Source organism: Lutra lutra, chromosome 2 (genome assembly GCF_902655055.1).
Source record: "Lutra lutra chromosome 2, mLutLut1.2, whole genome shotgun sequence".
Lineage (NCBI taxonomy): Eukaryota > Metazoa > Chordata > Mammalia > Carnivora > Mustelidae > Lutra > Lutra lutra.
In genome coordinates this window covers 114,256,143-114,276,001 of record NC_062279.1, presented here as the reverse complement: position 1 = coordinate 114,276,001, position 19,859 = coordinate 114,256,143, and the positions used below count along the sequence as shown (strand labels likewise).

Below are 19,859 nucleotides of genomic sequence, written 5' to 3'. Positions count from 1 at the left end.
TTATTTCCTTCACTAAATATTTATATCAAAGACATTGCATAAAAATGAATGTCAGTAATAGATGAAAACATAGGTGATAATAAGATAAATATACATTTTGGAGCAGTGGGCCCATGTTCTATGACTGATTATATGAATATCAAGCCACATGCCTACTGTCTCCTGTTGAAAAGACTTTCTTCTTCCTTCCAGTCCTTTCTCCCTCCTACCTACTGCTCCTGGTGGCATGAAGGTGCTGTGGCTCAGAATATAAAGCTTTGACTTTATGTAATTCAGGGTAGATCTGGTATAATTCTGTGACCATCAGGGTGATTAAACATTTGTATGTGTTACTGAGTGAGATTATAAAATATTTATTTTGCAATGATCAGCAGTAATTAAAAATTAGTCCTTTATCTGTACCCTGGATCCATCCAGTCTCAACATCTCAGGGATATTAAACTACAATATTCTCAGCTCTCTCGTGTGTCTCAAATCTCTCTCACACACACATATGTGCACACATGCACTTACACACACACATGCCATTCTCATCATCATTTAAACATCTTTATGTAGGCTCCATCCTAAAAGGTATCTAGAGAGAACCCTTTTGAATTCCCTGTTCTCTTCCAGACACTACTCTATAATACTCAAATTTATTTCTTCTCCCTGGAACATTTTTTTCCTCCTCTTATAATTTCTCCTCTTTGAACTCTTGTTATTTTCAAGAGCATTTCAGATTAGTTCTTGAGGACTCCATCACCCCTCATGATTTTATGTCTGTGTTTTTCAATGTGTTTAGATAGTTCTGCCTGGTCCTTTGGGCCTCTAATTCAGTTCCCAACCAGTTCTGACTCCTTTCATTTTTAAACTGAGTTTATATGATTTGATTCCATTTTGTTAAATTTATTTTATTTTTTTATTTATTTTATTTTATTTATTTCGGAGACAGAGAGAGAGAGAACACATGTGGGGTGAGGGGTAGAGGGAGAAGTAGACTCCCTGCTGACCTAGGAGCCCAATGTGGGGTTTGATCCTGGGACTCCCAGATCATAAACTGAGCTGAAGGCACATGTTTGACAGACTGAGCTTCCCAGCCACCCCCATTTTTGTTAATCTTATTTTGGAATGCCTGGGTGGCTCAGTCTGCATCTGACTCTTAGTTTTGGCTCAGGTCATGATCTTAGAGTCATAAGATGGAGCCCTGGGTGCTCAGAGTGGAATCTGCTTGAGATTCTCTCTCTCACTCTTCTTCTGCCCCACCCCTGTGCTCACTCATGTTCTATTTCTCTCTAAAATTAAATAAATCAATCTTTAAAAAAGACAATAATTAAAAGTTGTTTTAATTAGTAATTAAATATTTAAGGGCATTTATCAATTTTTACTCTCCCATTTCACCAGAAGCCACTTATCCTGGAATCCTTCACCTTTCTTCCCCCCAAGGTGGTGGTCCCCTTAGATCTGTTATCACTTCCTTTAGCTACTCATGCCCCCATTCAAGCAGGTGGTCATGTAAAGCTGTGAGAGTCTTATCAGGTGGCCATCTCATTTATACTTACAGCACAGTAGCCTTTGCTCCTATAAGCTTAAGATATGTTGGGATAAAATGCCAATTCTCTGATGATCTGCTGAGCTTCCAGATCCCTGGCTGCAACCGTAACTCTTCTGCCAACCCACCTGTGTGGCTCACCTCCAGCTATACTAGCGCTGGGAAATCCAATTGACACTCCCGGGCCCAACATGTTCCAAAAGGGATCATCTTTTCCAGAAGAGAAATGTTGGTTTATGAGAACTATGAAAATGTAGTCACTTCACGATTCTTGCTGCCATGGCACTCAGTCTATGGCCCAACTCAAATGGAGACAAGGGTCAGAGATTGCATCTGAGCCTTCTGTGATGTGGACACTCCGTGGGTTCTATCAGCCAGTTTGTCTGTCCAGCCCAGTGCCTCCATTATCAGATCAGACTGCCCCATTTTGCCAGGTTAGGACATTCAAGTGTCTGTCTTTCCAGATTCCTCCCCTCTTCATAAAACCTTACAGGGAACACTCACGTTTTTAAGGTGCAAGCCGAGAAAACACTTCCTCTTGGAAGCTTTCACTGACTCCTCAAGTCTAAGTCACCTATTCTCTCATTTATTAGAAAAACACTCTGGCCTTCTCTCACTATGGAAACTGTCTCACTAGGTTGCAATTACCTGTTTACTTGACCCAAGTCCATACATACACTTTAAGTTGATGAAGGCCACCAAGTGAGTTTTTCTTCTCAAAAGTTCTCACCAGGGGGAAAAAAAGAAAAGTTATCCCCAGGGACTTACACAGAGTAGCACCAGTCAGCATGTGTTAAATAGTTTGATTTAATTTAATGGATTTGAAGACTATTAATGGAGATCCATGAGGTTCAAGGATTGTGCTAGATGCCACTCACCTGACTCCAGGAGGGAAACTGAACCACAGTTTCTGAAGTCCTCTCCCAGCTTAAAGCACAGTAACCCAGTTTTCAGATGCCCAGTTTTTGCATATCAATGTACAACCACCTATGTGTTTTTTGCATTTTTTGTATGTTATACATTTCCTGTGGTATCTTAGTTCATATTTTTTCTTCAAACAAACTGACTTTTTACCTCAAAACAATTTAAAGCAGAAACACTGCATCATCCTATAAATAGAACAGTTACTGCATATCAAACAAAAAAAAATGAAAAAAAATACATTGAAGACAAAAATAGCTGTATCATCAGTCTGCCTCACTTTGCCTATGTACTAATATTAAATCAGATGCTTAGGTAAATAGAATCATGAAGACCAATAAAAGAATACTTAGATTGTTGTCACATGAAAATACACCTAATTGATTTTAAGGAAATCATTTTCATGAAGGTTTTATTTATTTGAGACATATAGAGAGAGAATTAGCAGGAGGGGAAGTACAGAGGGAGAGATAGAAGCAGACTCCCTGCTGAGCAGGAAGCCCTACATGGGACTGGATCCCAGGACCTCTGGAATCATGACCTGAGCTGAAGGCAGATGCTTAATCGACTGAGCCACCCAGGTGCCCCTTCAGGAAATCATTTTAACACCAGAAAAAAAATTGGTCTTCTGGATATTACTTTTTAAGCAAAAATTTTGCTAAAGTAGCATTTGTCTCTTCTTTTGTTGTCATATATAACCCTTTGCCTCCTTTTTTGCTATAGGAACAACTGCACTTTATTTATTCCTTCTTATGCACCCTTCCATCATCAGCAATCTTCCCAGTCCCAAAACATTTGAAGAAGTTCAGTTCTTTAATGGCAACAACTACCACAAGGGCATTGATTGGTAAGGAAAATAACAAAAAATAAAGACCACTACTAACACATGCTCAATCACAGCAAAGCAATTATAAATGTATGTGTGGTATCTACATAATTACAGCATAAATTTGTTATGCTCAACTCTACCATAGTGAATTAGAAATTAATTTACAACAATGATATGTTTAATCAGTGTGGCCGATAACTTGATTTGGAAAGTGCAATAATGATAATATTTTTCTGGTAAATTAATATGATTGAATAAAGAAGATTATGGAATATTTTTGTCAGAATTATTCATAAGGATATTTAAAATTCTTCTTAAGCATATTATTATTTTACTGTGCCTAGATTTGTCTTAACTGCATAATTTGTCTTCACAAATGATGCTTGAGGAAACAAATAAATAAGTTATTTTATACTCTGTGACATGTATCTTCATTAACTACATAGACTATAAAATGTTATAATATAAGCTGATATCTGTCATTCAAATAATTACATAGCATTTCCAAAGCCATATTAATGTCAGCCATGCACATGCATAAAAGGAATATTACTTTGTATTTAACAAATTAAATAAAAAATAAAAATTTAAAAGTCACAATATTTTCCCTAAACTGAAATAGAATAAACTTGATATTAAAACTGGCCTTTACTTTGGAGATTTTTCTAGCTTTATTCCAATTTTCTAAGAAAATATTGCTCTGATTCCAGCTTCCAGTTATATAAGGCAAATCTCCTCCAAGGAAAATTTCCCTAAATGCATATGTCTGTAGTCTGTAACTTCATGTCAACATCACATATGAACCTGTCCTTATACAAAAGGCCTGTTCTGTTAGATTAGAGTTAGAGTAGGGGAGAGGCAATGCCGGTGGGCAGATCTGGCTTCCTATCACATGTAGAGAAGTGCCCGCTCTGCACCTAAGATATTCTTATTCTACCTTACTTTTAAAAGACTAAATGAATTTTGGAAGTGCATGCAAGTTACTAAAAGCAGAACAGCAATTTTCTCTTATCTGTGAGCTCAAACGGAACACAAATTGTTAAGCAGGAATATAGATGAGACTTTTCACCACTTCACATTTGGGAAACATAATAACAAATGTCAAAGAGGAAAATAAGTGTCTTATATGAATTCTTAATTGCTCTCATTATTTATTTCTAGAACATTTGAGGGTTAGAGAAGTGATGAGCTGTAAGGAGGATTACACACATAATTAAAGCCTTGCACTGAGTTAACCTCTGAACATATTGATTCCATAATCTACACACAGAGGAATGTTCCGACAGCATATGGAGGAGCGAACCTACCGAGGCACCACAGGATCAACTAGCAGGAAATATCCTCTTAATGACTCTAGATAGACCATAATGCGTTCACATTGCTACACATATTACAAATTATGCAGAAGTTAAAAAGGAGGAGAGCAGCTATGCCCTACTCTGTTTAGGATTTTATAGCTCTTCTGATTTACACATCCTCCTCCTTTGTGCACTTTCATCTCAAATTAAAAATTCTGTATTCAAGTTAGCAAACAAGAATTTACTATTTTAAAATATTTACTAGGCAATACTGTGTAATTTGCTTTTTGCCAAGGGTAAACTTAAATTTTTCTGGATTTGGCTTTTGATAGCAGAGAATATCAACCCAAATTGAAAAGATTTTCCCCTGTTCTTAACAGTCTACCTATTTCATCTCCCTCTTTCCCCTGCCCTATATAGTTCATTAAAACAGTAATGCTTTGGGTTGTCCTTACAGTCAAAGTGGATAGAATAGCACTTGCATTAGAATTATGGGTATATAGAATTATAACATAATTATAATAGAATATATATTATAGACATATAGAGAATAATATAACAATGTAGAATTATAACACTAATAATTAGAAATCAGTATAAGTGAATGTAAAAAATGTTCTGTTATTTCATATCCATGGCATGTTAGAGAAAAACTTATATCACAGATTATTTTTCTCTGCCTTCAGGTATATGGACTTTTTTCCTACTCCATCCAACATTACAAGTGACTTTCTGTTTGAAAAGAGTGCTAATTACTTCCATTCAGAAGAAGCTCCCAAGCGAGCAGCATCTCTGGTCCCCAAGGCCAAGATCATCACCATCCTCATCGACCCCTCAGACAGGGCATACTCTTGGTACCAGGTATGAAGCAGGGAAAAAATACTCTTAAAAACATTTGGCCATAGCTAAATGTAAGCAATAGTGAATGCCAAAATAAAGTCTAGATGTCCAGATGTATTCAACAGTCAAATGTTGCATAGCTAACCCCCCCAAAAAAGAAAAGAAGTTATAAGTAATAAAAGCTGAATATTTGAGTCATATGAAGTTGGACAAGGAATTTCAAGCATAAGCTAGTAGAAAACATCCTACATAAAGGATTAATAGACTGACTAGACAGTATAAACATGTAAAATATTAGTCTATCAGAATCAACAAAAAGAGTACATTATCGAAGTAGGGCATCTTTAATAATACATGGCAAATGGTTTAGTATCCTTAATTTGTTTTTTAAAAAAAGCTTCTGGAAACTGATAAAAGAAAAGATATAATAGCTCAGTAGAAAAATGAGCAAATAAACAGAACGCATAGATAAACATTTCACACACACAAAGACACCCACAAATATAACTAACTGCTCAATGATTTATATGAAAAATGATCAACCCAATTAGGGAGCAACAAAATACAGATCAAAATGATACTCTTTCTGAATATCATCTCGATAAAAATTGTCATGTTTATTCTCCCTGCTGGCAAGGGTGTGATGATAAAGATATTAAAACATTCCAATAGAAAGGTATAGATGGAGATTTTTTCTGAACACTAATTTGGCAATAATTATCAAAATAGTTTTGTAAAGGTCCTGTTGTGTTATGGAAACTTCAAAGGGATGGACAAATATTTATTCCTTTCTATACCGCAATACTTGTCAAACGATAATAATAGTAAAAGGAATAAATACCCAACAATATGAATTTGTATCACACTGATGTGCAATATTCTGCAACAACATTTAATGGTGGTTTTAATCAATAGAATATTAATTAAAACATTGTGTCCATTTTAATGTGTGGATAGGTATTAATTGAAAAATCACATAGATATATAGCTAAAAATTTTGAATGCTCCCGTAAGGAAATCTGTTAGGTATGAAGAAAGCATTATCTAGAGAAATAAACTTTAGACTTAAAACTGAAGAATGAGTCAGTATAAACTGAGTGGGGTAGGAGGAGAGTTGGGCAGAGGGAAAAGTATATGAGGTCCACTGGTACAAGGAACCCCCAGCACATGGAAAGAACTAAGAAAACTTCCATGTGGCTAGAGAGCAAAACCCGAGGTGGAGACCTGTGGGAGATGGGTCTGAGTCGTACACAGGGGCCAGAACTCAGGTGGGGGAACTGTGTGGCCACCATTCTTCAAGCAACTGAAAGCCTTTGAAGAGTTAAGCCAGTGTGTAACTACCAGATTTCCTTTCAGAGGTGCTGAGAAATAGAGGCAGCTTTGACGGCGAGAGTAAGTACAGACTGAGTGAAGTATAAAGCATCAGAAGACATGTAGGGATTAAAACCAACAGAACCTAGTGAGGAAACAGTGTCAAGGATAAATCAAATTTCCAAAGAGAATAACTGGATGATGAGTATATATGCCCATGAAAAGAGAGACACTAAAGAAGGCAACAGGACCGGTTGGAGGGAGGGGTGCTAAAGATGTGGCACCAATGGTGATCTTGAGGTAAGGAAACACTGTCTTGTGGAGAACAGTAGAGTCAGCAGGAACTCTGGGGAGAGGTCAGAGCTGCAGACAGAAATTTGTGAATCAGAGGCAAAAAGCCACAAACATGGTGAAACTGCCTACGGAGAGAGTTTAGAGAAGCAAAGTACAGAGAACAATAAGGCAGCCCAGGAGACAAGAGCAAACAGCCAGAGGAGTAGAAGAAAAAATCCAGGAGTGTGATGACACTGAATACAGAGGAACAGAGTACTACCAAACAGTGGAGGTGATAAGAGTGTCAAAGGGCTGCTAAGAAATTAGACAGTTGGGCAGAACAAAGCCTGAATTATTTCCACTGAGTTGAAAGAAATGGAGGGAAGCAGAGCCTTTAGCGACAAATGATAAAGCAAAACCAGATGGATTTAGTGGAGGAAAAACTAAGTGGGAAGAAGAAATAGAAAACAGAAAACAAAACAGAAATAGAAAGGGGAAAAAACAAGACACACACTTATTATAGAGAGGTTAAAGTGGGTTCAAGGAAACTATGCTCTATGGTGGTAGTGATTTGAATCATGAGATGGGCAGGAGTGTCCAAAAAAAGGAGAGATGTTTAAGGCAAAAAAAAAAAAAAAAGGGGGAGAGCTGTTTAATTAAGGCCCAGGAGAGAAACTAGGGATCAGTCCTGTGAGGATCCTGAGGGGCCAGGAAGAGATGACTACAGGAAACAGCTTCGACGGGAGGGAAGCATCCAGGCTTCACTTTTCTTGTGCGGGGACACCCCTGGCAAGCTGTAGGAGTCTATGGGTCCCATTTCAGAAGCACATTTTAAAAACACAAAAATACATAGAATTACAAAGTAATAGCTTTCTTGAAATATAACTATCAAAGTAATTTTTAAATCAGTAACAAATTTTTATTTATTTTAACAATTAAATGGCCAGATCTAATGGCAGGACTAATACTGCTGTAATGTTGAAGTAGGGATGAGCATGAATAACATTTTGATATATCTGAAACTCCTATAATGTGAAACAAAAATACCTGTTTTTATTGGTGGTCAAAATCACAGGTATAATAAATGCAAAATTTCATTTAAAAGTTACAGAAAATAAAAAAAACTTTTTTTTTTTCAGATCCAAGTTCATAGACCCTCTGAATTATATCAGTAGGACTCTGGTTAAGAATCTTCCCACTGAAACTTCGGAGTTAGAAGAGGGGATAAATGTACATGCTGGCAAATTTCAAGGTCTGAGATAGAGAAATCGAAGTGATTCGGATGGTCTCTCCTTCTTTTGGAAAGTTGAGAATGAGTTAATCTGATGGAAAAGAGGGGGATAGTTTGGGGGACAGCAGTTTGAGGAGAGGAAAAAAGGCAGTGTGAAATCTTTGCACAGGGGTGAGATAAAATTGACCTCAGAAATGTAAAATTGCCTATAGCAGTGAAGGCTTAATTGAAGGTTATCTTAAATTTGTGGTGGTAATAATGTAAATGTACTAAAATCCCATGATATGAGTGTATTTGTGTATGTGTATGCTTAACGCATATATAAATTAATGTCCCCCAAAAAACAAGACCAAAAGGGAATTTTTAAAGAACATAAGAGTAATTTTTATTTTTTTACTTTTTATTCATTTATTTTTTACTCATTATTTTTTAATTCATTCTTTTTCTTGACTTTCTTCAATAAACATTTATGGCCAAGAACAAATAATAATGGACAGAAAAATATGACCCTGTACATTGGGATTGCAAGAGGTCAGGGATCCTAGGAGAATACCTGGATTGGGAACAAGATCCAAATACTATTATTAGAATCCATGTGTCGTTGTCTCCCTCAAGATAGAAAAAGGCACCTTTCTCACTTTGTGAAAATTCATATTGAAAGCAAGTTAAGCTTTCTTTTAAAAAAAAAAGTGACAAAAGCATTCAAATAGTAAATCTTCATTAAAAATGTTGAATATAATTACTTAGGGTCATATGTTGCACATTCTCCTAGCAGAAAACATAGAATAAATTTATATGAATCTTTTTCGCCTAGATTAAACTATTTAAATAAAAGAGAATCTGGGCCTGCTTCTCCAAGTAAATTCTTTGAACATACATGCTTGAAAAGAATTATTTTTCCTGATATTTTTATTGCTATATTGCTAAGAGTAGGGTCCCCAAACTGCTCCACATTTCAAAATAATGCAGCCTATTACTTAGCTAGTCCTGTCTATTCAGTAAATACCATAAATCCAAAGCGCAGCAGGTGTAATTCAGAAACCTCTACAAATGTCACCTGCCACTGTAATTTCTACCCCACATTTTTATAATGGGCCTCACAGAGAAGCTAGAGTGCTATTTTTTCCATAAAATATGTCCCTTTGTGACTAATGGTCATATTTTTATGCTAATCTTCTTAGTTGCAGGAATATAAAGAAAAGTTGGTGTTAAACTTTTATAAATCAATGTAGGGTAGATTGAGTACAGTTCCTTATTATCATTGCTTAACATAGAAATTTTAGCATTAACATATTAATATGCACATAGTACTTTTATATTCCTTTATTCAAGTTATGTAGTTTCTACACATTGTATTAATTCAATGTATTAGGTAGTCTCTGTGTACTCAGCATAATGCATATACATATAAGAATGTCAATAAATATACAATAATGAGAGACCTTCAAAAGTTTTATTCCATCAAACTACCACTCACTGGTTACTGTTTAACCACTTCTTGCTCATCTTTACTTTTTAAATTTTATTTCTAACTAACATAGATGACCTGCTATTACACAATTGTATCAAGTCCTAATACACTTCTGTCCTCATTCTGTAGTTAATTTTCTTTATGTTAAACTTCAGATATCTTGCAAAATCAATTCATCCATGACACAACTCAACACTTTCACTCAAACTTAAGGGATCAAGTTCTCTCTTAGTTTCTATATTTTTTTTCAACTTATAAAAATCTGTTATTACATTTTAGCTCAAAATTTTCAACCACTTAAAAAATCCCTTCATCTTTCATTCAGAATTGATCACTTATTCGTCTGGCTACCACAGCAATATATATGACTCTAGTCAAATATCTGACTTGATTATAGTCTGTTAATCTATTGCCTCCCATAGAAAATTTTTATTTCTTTGAAGATAGAGATTACATTTTGCTTATATCTTTTTATTTCCAGAATCTATAACCGTTTTTTTGTTCTGGTAAGGAGTTTACTGAGTGCTATGAAATTGTATTGAATGCTAAATTCACCTCTTATTGTATGGGGCTCTTGAGCTTGACTAATGATGGTTTGATATTAAAGATTCAGAGGATTTGGTACTGAAAAGTAGTAATGGCTCAGTACTTGAAAATTAGCATGGTTAGATGAAAATTCCTGGGAAAGCAAAAGGAAAGGACTTTGGGCAACATCAACATCTTTGTGACACCTAAACAAGTATTGAGAATATGCATCCACTTTCCCTGTGCTCATAACATCTGCCACACAGAGGTACTGGAGAAGTGTCAGGACCTGTAGGAACAGCTGTGGTGAGACAACGAGCAGAATACTATATAAACCTGTTCTTGCCAATCTAAATCTCTTCTATTCACTTTTAGTTAAACCCATGAAGAAAATCCTATATTCTGTCTCTTTCTTTGTATGTAAACATTTTAGACGTGAAGACAACCACAGGCTTATGTGCATACTACTCGATATATACAGAAGGCTTATACTTTAAATAAGCTGTATGTCATTGCCTGGGTTTAAAATATGCACTTTTCACTTTATTTTTTCATTCTAAAATTAATTTATCATTTTCATTACTTTTTGGAAATAAAAGACACACACACATACATACATCAAACACAAACAGTCACACATACCCCTGCATGCATAAAGAACACCGATTGTAAAATTGACTTTCTTGTTAAAGCACCAACGATCACATGAAGATCCAGCTGCCCTGAGGTTTAATTTCTACGAAGTTATCACAACTGGACATTGGGCCCCACCTGACCTAAAAGTTTTACAAAGGAGATGCTTAGTACCTGGATGGTACGCGATCCACATAGAAAGATGGCTAACTTACTTTGCTACTTCTCAGGTAAGGTCTTAAAATTAATTTCTTCTGTTTAACATACCTTGGCTTTATTGCACTTGACGAACAGAAAATAAAAAATAACATTGCCACAGATAACAGTTTATAATGAGACAATCATACCTAAGGAAGACATGTGGATTTTTACATTTTTAATGTCAATAATAGTATTAAAATGTTAGGTGGTTGTGAAACATATTTCTTGGGATCTTCTTTTGGGTAGTAGCTGGTCTCAAAGTGTTGAGTCCTCACACAGGAGACATCACGTGATTCATAAACAGTAACTCAACTCCTCATAGAATAGTCATTTAGACAATACCTTTATGGAACACCACATGCAGATAGTCTAACATCTGGCCTCTAGGGCTTTTAGAAAGGAAAAAGGAGGTCATGCATTAGACTGTCAAAATTGAGAATGCTGTAACAGCTCCAGGAATGCAGGATCAAACAAGAGGTAAGGATTTGAGGAAACGTCCATATTGTTTATATTCTTACTCCAGATCAGGTCATGACTAAAAGCTGAGTTCTTTGTCATGGCTAATAAGGAGAGTAGATGAGTAATTTTTATCAGTATGCCATTCCTAAATCTTTGACTCCAAGGTTAGCTCATGGGATTCCATAGACTGGATAATTATCTGACTACATGACAGATGGGAAATTGAGTTTCTACTGAACTACTAAATCAAGAGAGTATCTGTGTTTATTTCTGATTTACAATCAGTTTATTTAAGGGTTATAAGCAATGCCAATGGCAAACTTCGATTGTTATTTATTTGGAAGGACACAAGAATAGTAAACATTAAAATGTATCTTAAGTAATGCATATTTTCTTCCTAATCACACAGACCTAATTGATTAATGTTATACCAGGTCAAGTAAGGCAGCTCAGTCTACTTAATTTAGTTTTGTTCTTCACAAAGTGACTATTTTTGACTTTATAGTTGCTAATTATTGATGGACAACAGCTGAGATCTGACCCAGCTACTGTGATGGATGAAGTCCAGAAGTTTCTGGGAGTTACACCTCATTATAATTATTCTGAAGCACTAACGTGAGTCTATTCTCATGCTTGATTTCATTTCCATTATTTGCCATCATAAATTATCACTGGTAGGTGTGTGTATAGCATCATTAATACTAGCTATGAATTTATACATCATTATACTACTCAAAAGCAGTCAAAGGAGTATCCTCATTATTCATGTAGTGTCTTCCTTTTGAATACCACAAATACTTTATTTTATAAAGTGCTATCCTATAGGCACGTTTTATATCACAAACTCCCTTCTTGGTGGGCTTTTTCACCAATATAAGTTTGGTTAAGTAAATTTTTTAGACCTACTCTGCAAAATTGTCCTAGAAATCGAAGTTACAAAGGTGAAAAAAAAAAAAAAATACAGTTTCTCACCCCAAGTAATTCACAGGCTGGAAATGCTGACTGCCATCCTTAACTCTGTGAAAGTGACCAGTATTGGGGACAGAATTGGGAAAAGGATAAATTCGTATTTTACTTTGCACTTATTAAATTATGGATAACCAACAGGTAATCACATATAACGTTCCAGTTTATCTATTGTTGCATGACAGACCATCCCCAAACCCACCAGCATTAATTACCACAGCCATTTTATTACGCTCATAGATTTTAGGGGCTGGGAATCCAGACAAGGCACACCCAGAACTGCTTACTTCTGCTCATAAAACCTGGGGACACATTGGGGAAAATATGACTATCTGGGTATGAATCAAATGTCTGGGGACTGCAATCTTCTGGAGGCATCTTCGCTTCTCTCAGATCTCTGGCTCTTGGACTGGGAGGGCTCAAAGGCTAAGCTCAATGGGATGAGACCTCTTCAAGTGGCTTTTTGAGTGCCTGGCCATGTTCTGAGAGGGAGTGGTATGTGGAGGAAGTGTGATCCAGCACAGCCATAGCTTTCTCTGACCTAGTCTTGCAAGTCGCACAGCATCATTTTCATCTCATTTTATTGATTACAACCAAGTCTCTAAAGCCAGTACAAATCCACAGAGACAGCAATGGGCCTCCCCCTCTCGATGGGAAGGGGCAAAATCATGCTGCAGAAAAGAATTTGGAAGGGGAGATGTTGTAGCAATCATCTTAGAAAAATAAAACTATATACTTGGGTAACTAAAGATGGGGAAAAGGTAAAGAAGCAAAATAAACAAAACCTCCAAGGAGCCAAAACATATTTTAAAAAGGTATATACTTGACTCCCTCACAAGGTCTGATACAAAGCCTATTAAATTTTAGACAAAATTCTAACAAACCTGATTATATAATTTCCCAGTTCACAGCAGATTAGAATCAGCAATTAGACAATTAGAGAGGGTAATAGAAGGACAGGAAAAGCAGTAATAAGATTGGGTTGTTCCTTATCCACTCAAACAACCCTAATGAAGTTTTTACCCACACATGGAAATAACAACAATACAAGGCAGGCCCCTGTTGATTAAGTAGACAAAGCTTCCTAGAATACATTTTACATTAATATTATTGATGTTACCATGTCTTCCCCTGTCTCCCTGCAGTAGTTTAGGGAATGGTTCTATCTTGTTTACTACAAATAGTTACTTATGGTTCAATAAACCTGCAAAATCATACTTTTCAAGAAGAGATTACAAACAAGTACAGAATATATGGTTTTTAATATGTCTCACATCACTAAAATTAATAACTTTGGTGATGCTCAGTGTAATAAAAGAAGACATGTGGCAACCAATTCGTTGTCTCAAAGTTGTCCAACAGTTATTTGAGAAAGGCTTTGCATCTTCATTTTGCAATTTCATGTTTACTAAAATAAAGCCTTAAAACAATGAATTCATGTAACTTAGAAAAAGCAAATGCCCTCTGTTAGAGTATATAAAATCAATGCAATTGATGAAACCAGGCTGCAAAATAATGTGGAGTCAAGGTTATAATGCTGTCTAAAAGCATGATTTTCAATATGGCTCTTCTTCCTCAAGTTGTATTACATTCTGCCTCACAACAGCTGCTGTGGAGACAGGGAGAGATGGCAGCCCATCCTGGGATCTCTACACACCTGAGAGCAAAGGAGATGCTCTCAGCGTGGGTATAAATATCTTGGCTTTGTTGCCAGAATTGTATTTTACCTTAATGCAGTTAAATATTCTCATCCTGAGGCAGAAAATACTGTTCAGGGGCACAGTTATGTCGACTTCCCCATCTCATTTTGCAAAGCATGCTGAATTGTTTTTCCTCTTGGGAAATTAATGAAAACTAGAGAAAGGACTATGATAGGCAAGGAGCAGATTGAAAAGTCCAGGTTGGAAATGACTCTGTCTTCCTTTTAACCATTTAACCAGTGATGTATTTAATTTTAATTGATAACATGTACTAGGACAACCTGGACTGCAAGGATCAGGTCTCTAATAATAGGTTGGGCAGGGAACTGTGAAGAAAACTTCCCTCTCCCCCTAAATGAGTTCACATATGTGCAGAGGCAAATTGCAGGTGCACTGGTATTACAAGAATGGGCCCAGGGCAACAAAATATTCTGCAACTAATTAACTTTACATCCCAGTCAATTATGCTTCATCCTCCTAAAACATCTGCTGAGCAACAAAAATGCAAACCTTTTCGATGTTTTATGTATGCAGCAAGTGCCATAGCAATAAATTTAAAATTTCTCTTATTTGGTTTATTCTTCCATTTTTCCTGTCTTGTTAGTCCCAAACAAAAGTGCTTATATATCTGAGTTTAAATAATTAGGACACACATCCTTTCTTTTGTAACTTTGTGCAGCCATAGGAGCAAAGCATTAGAATTTTCCTTAAAAGTATAGGGACCTGAATTATCCCATAGGATCGTTTGCCTTCAGCAAAATAAATGAAGAGTTATCTAATCTTCCACTCACCTTTTCCATGGCCTGTGCCTCATGTTGTCTGAAAAAAATATAATAAATTCAATTTTACAATTTTAATTTCCTCCTTAAAAAGTATAAACATTTTGAACTTGAAAAACCATAGCATTCTTCCAAATTAGAAGCTCTAACTCGTGTTTACATTCACAAAACTATACTTTCATTAAATTCAGTCACTTTAATATATACCATTGAATGATTTCAAAGAAATCTGTTAACATATTTTGACAGGGAGATCATATTAATAACTAAATAAATATTTTAAAATTCCTGTGTATATGGTTTGCAGTTTTGATTATAGGTCCTTGATCTTTTATGGATGAATAGGTTAAGTATGAAGCTTAAGTTAATAATTTCAATCTAAGATCGAGGACTTACAGGTTTTTTTTCATTCGGTAGAAATAGTCGAAAATATATAATAACATATAGTTTGTTTAGTCTCACTAGACTTTTAAATAAATTCAATGAATATTTGTAGAACTGAATTAAATTGTAACAATGGGCATACCAAAGTCCATTTTCTTTATCCAATTGGTGAGGCTCTCTCATTCAAAATTCTGTATACGGGGCACCTGGGTGGCTCAGTCATTAAGCGTCTCCCATGACTCTGGTCATGATCCCAGGGTCCTGGGATCCAGCTGCATCTGGCTCCCTGCTGGGCAAGAAGCCTGCTTCTCCCTCTCCCACTTCCCCTTCGTGTTTCCTCTCTCTCTGTGTCTCTGTCAAATAAATAAATAAAATCTTTTTTTTTTTAATTCTGTATACAATTTATAATCATTACATTTTTATGATCATGTATATGTTTGATCTTTTGTAGGTTTGATCCCCAAAAGGGCTTTTGGTGTCAACTACTGGAAGGAGGAAAGACCAAATGTCTTGGAAAGAGCAAAGGCCGAAAATATCCACCCATGGATCCAGAGGTAATATTTTCCTAATATGAAATACTCTGGTAAAACTTTGTGCATACAGTTGTTTCAAAATAAGGGACAATATGTTTGCTTCCTTTTTCTTCTCTTTCTTTGTTATCAATGTGTTATATATTTAGGACGTAGATAGGCTGACAGAGATCAATAATTGATAGATATCCATAGGAATTGTTTGCCCTTAGGATGCAGTTGAAACATAAATACTTACTGAATAGTAACTATTTTCCAAATGTGTAACGTACTTAAATGAATTGTTTACTAAGTAAGTAACTTTGGATAAAATATATATACATTATTATTATACATTAAATATGTATAATGCCTGTACCATGCGTGGGTACTGAGGTAAGCAATGGAGAGCCAACATGTGGGTGGGGAAGTTTCTCCACACCACCAGTCAGTGCTCAGATATCAGCTGGGTATCCAACAATTCAGTTCTGACAATATCTACCCTGAGATAGTATTAGATCCCACAGGTGAGGGCTCAGTTCCATAAGACTGTCTCTCCCCACCTCCAACTTCAGATGCCAGTCATAAGCCCAGGTTGTCACCTGTGCTTTTGACCAACCAACCAGCTATAGATTGAAAGTTCTAACAACCTTCTTCCTGGGTTCAATTCATTTGCTACAGTGACTCACAGAACTCACAGAAACATTACTTACTAGATCACATGTTAATCATAAAAGGATATAACTCAGGAATGGCCAGATGGAAGGGATGCATAGGGCAAATTATGGAGAAAGTCCTCCCTGAGTGAGCCACTCTCCCTCAGTCTCCACATGTTCACTGACAGGGAAGTTCTCTACACCCAATCCTTTTCGGGTTTTTATTGGATGTTTCATTACAGAGACATAACTGATTAAATCATTGGTAAATAGCAATTGATTCAACCCCCAACCCCTCTTTCCTCCAAGGTCAGCAGGGTAGACTTAAAGTTCCAACCTTCTAATCACAGGATTTTCTCCTAGTAACCAGCTCCCATCCAGGTAGGGTCCAGGAACCACTTAATTAACATAACAAAAGATAACTTTTTAATGCTTTCATTTAGCAAATTCCAAAGATTTTAGGAGCTCTGTGCCAGAAAAGGGAGCAAAAACCAGATATATTTTATATCATAAACCACAATACCACAGAGAGGATACAGGATAAAACAATTATGAACTAGGATGTATTATAGGAGACTAAATTAGTTACTGTCATTGATTTATAATAAGATACAATTTATAATAAGATAATAAGATAAAACAATGACAAACTACAAAAACAGGAAAAAAATTTCTTAATAAAAGTGATGGTACGTGGCACCTGGGTGTCTCAGTCAGTTAAGCATCTGTCCTTGGCTCAGATCATGATCCCAGGGTCCTGGGATGGAGTCCCACATTGAACTCCCCTGCTCAGCAGGGAGTCTGCTTCTCCCTCTCCCTCTACCTGCTGCTCCCTCTGCTTGTGCTCTGTCTCTGACAAATGAGTAAGATCTTTAAAAAATAAAAAAGTGATGGTATGAAGAGGTAGACTAAGGTTGGGAAACCAGTTAGCCATCAGTTGAGCCAGATATAACGAGTATCTCTCCCAAAGCAAGGTGGAGAAGGGAGGATGGAAGTGATTCTGGTGTTACTATGGAAATAGAAGTACCAGAAAGTCCTTAAACTGTACCTTTGAACTCAATAATTTCCAAAGAGTTTCAGAAATCACTTTAATCTGCCAGGAAATCAGTGTAATGTTCTCACTACTTCTATAAACATCTTATCCAGACTTTGAAGTGTTTACAGTCTGGTTTAAAGGAAGAAATGTAATGAAATACCTGGTTGATGGTACAAGATGAAATGCAATTGTCTTAAGTCCATTTCCACAATGTGCACAAAAGTTGCCAAGGGAGTTTTACGAAGAAAGAGACTCATTTATGTTAAAATATTAGAAAGGACTAAAGTGATGTTATAACTTTGACCAGACTGAAAACAGTGTTTGAGCCACTGCTCCTGTTCCACAAGGAAAAGTCTTCTCAACTATATTATAAACTAGTAGTCAGAGATACAAAACAACGTTCATTGGGGTATAATATGAGGTAAGTGACATCCTGGGAGAAAACCCAATTATAAATTTTCTGCTTACATAAAGTAAGACTACTGATATATTTGAGCATTTTTTAACCTATTCATCTAATAAGGGCCAATCATTCCAGCTTGATAGGAATTTAAGAATCACAAGGAAGTTCATTATAATGATTTTTATAATGAGATCTTATAATATTTTGGAAGCAAAATCTCTTGCTTTAAAAGCATCAATTTTTAGGACACCTGGGTGGCTCAGTTGGTTAAGCGACTGCCTTTGGCTCAGGCCATGATCCTGGAGTCCTGGAATCGAGTCCTGCATTGGGGTCCCAGCTCCATAAGGAGTCCGCTTCCCCCTCTGACCTTTTCCCTTCTCATGCTCTCTCTTACTCTCTCTGTCTCAAATAAATAATGAAAATCTTTTAAATAAATAAATAAATGCATCAATTTTTGTCCCGAACATAGAAAATATTTTTGCAAAGTTGTAAGTTATTTCTTTAATCATGAATTTCAGCTTTTATGGTTATTTATGTTCCCTTTTTATACTATAGCCCAATTTCACACAAAGTGACCAATTTTGAAGGAAATGTCTGGTTTTTTTCTAGCTCACTTTTGTAGATTTGGTACCACTTCAGGTCCCTACCTCATTCTTCTTTAGTGCCATTACCTCTCATTAACTTCTTCCCCCGCGTAGACTTGACCAATACTGCAACAAGTAAGTGCCTCTGTGGTATGTTAGCTAGGAAAGATATAACTGGACGTATTTTTATTTTATAGCTGCAGTTCTGCCAAATCTTTTTAAAAAGGTAATTACGAGTGATATCTAGGGAAAAATACAAAGAAATGCATATTTTATAGACACCTATATTGTAATAGAATTTCTTAAGAAATGTAGATTGCATAATTATGTTTAATGAACTAATAACCTCCTTCAAGTGTGTTGTGTTTTTTTGTTTTTGTTTTTGTTTTTGCTTTTTGCTTTCCAGTCTAGAACTTTCCTCTCTAATTACTACCGAGATCACAACGTGGAACTGTCCAAACTGCTACACAGACTGGGGCAGCCTCTGCCATCCTGGCTGAGACAGGAGCTACAGAAAGTGAGATAGCACTGGAGACAAGAACAAGGCTCGAAGGATGCTTCCTTTTACTGTTAAATAGAAAAGCAAACCCCACATCTTTTACTCTTCTACTGCACTTGTGATTGTCAACAGAGGACTGTGTGAATCAAATTCCTTCTATCTTTTTCATAAAATGAAAACTGTTATATATGCGCGCATTGGCAATTACTAGCATCCATCCCTGTGTGAGCTTCTAGGAAGTAATGTGGGGTTTTGTGGCATTATCCAGTTTCCAGTGCGGGGATCATAACACAGCCCAGTTACTCGGTTAATCACAAGGTTTCAGAAATTCTACATAAAACCGAGAATCCTAATTATATGCAAGTGACAGATTAGAATCTTGAGGAAAATATAAGGACAGAGATATCTGAAAATGAAGGTAGCAGGAACCCAATATCTGAATTTAAGGGCTTACATTTTCTCTTTGCTGATTTAAAAACAATTTGCTTTTGTTGTGAAAAGCAATCCTATGATCCCATAATCTTATTTTGAGCAGTTATTATTTATCATATTTAGCCCACATATTTTCCGCTGTTACTCCTCTTTATGGATTTCCTTCACTTGCTAGGGAAGTTGTAAAGTTGTGGCCTCCTGTGTTTGCCGTCTGTTTTCCTTTTATAGAAGGAAAGTTTCCACATTCACTGATAATACTATTTTCTCTGGCAGGGCAATCCATTCTCAGTGAATTCTGCAATATGGGTCCAACAAAATCTATCAGAAATTTTGGGGAAAAAGAGTGAGAATGCATACTCTGTATAGTATTAACTAGTATGTATAATGC

The 19,859-nt window shown here is 36.1% G+C and overlaps 1 protein-coding gene across 1 annotated transcript in view; it reads left to right on the top strand.

Moving 5' to 3' along the window:
* The window catches only part of LOC125094280 (bifunctional heparan sulfate N-deacetylase/N-sulfotransferase 4), a 265,257-nt gene extending 245,604 nt beyond the window's left edge, over positions 1-19,653 (top strand). Inside the window, exons 9-14 of the mRNA XM_047719926.1 lie at positions 3,176-3,299; positions 5,266-5,440; positions 10,923-11,093; positions 12,029-12,138; positions 15,804-15,906; positions 18,947-19,653. Coding sequence (XP_047575882.1) covers positions 3,176-3,299; positions 5,266-5,440; positions 10,923-11,093; positions 12,029-12,138; positions 15,804-15,906; positions 18,947-19,066 — 803 coding nt within the window. The 3' untranslated portion in view covers positions 19,067-19,653. The remainder of the gene's footprint in view (positions 1-3,175; positions 3,300-5,265; positions 5,441-10,922; positions 11,094-12,028; positions 12,139-15,803; positions 15,907-18,946) is intronic.
* The last annotated feature ends 206 nt before the right edge of the window (positions 19,654-19,859 follow it).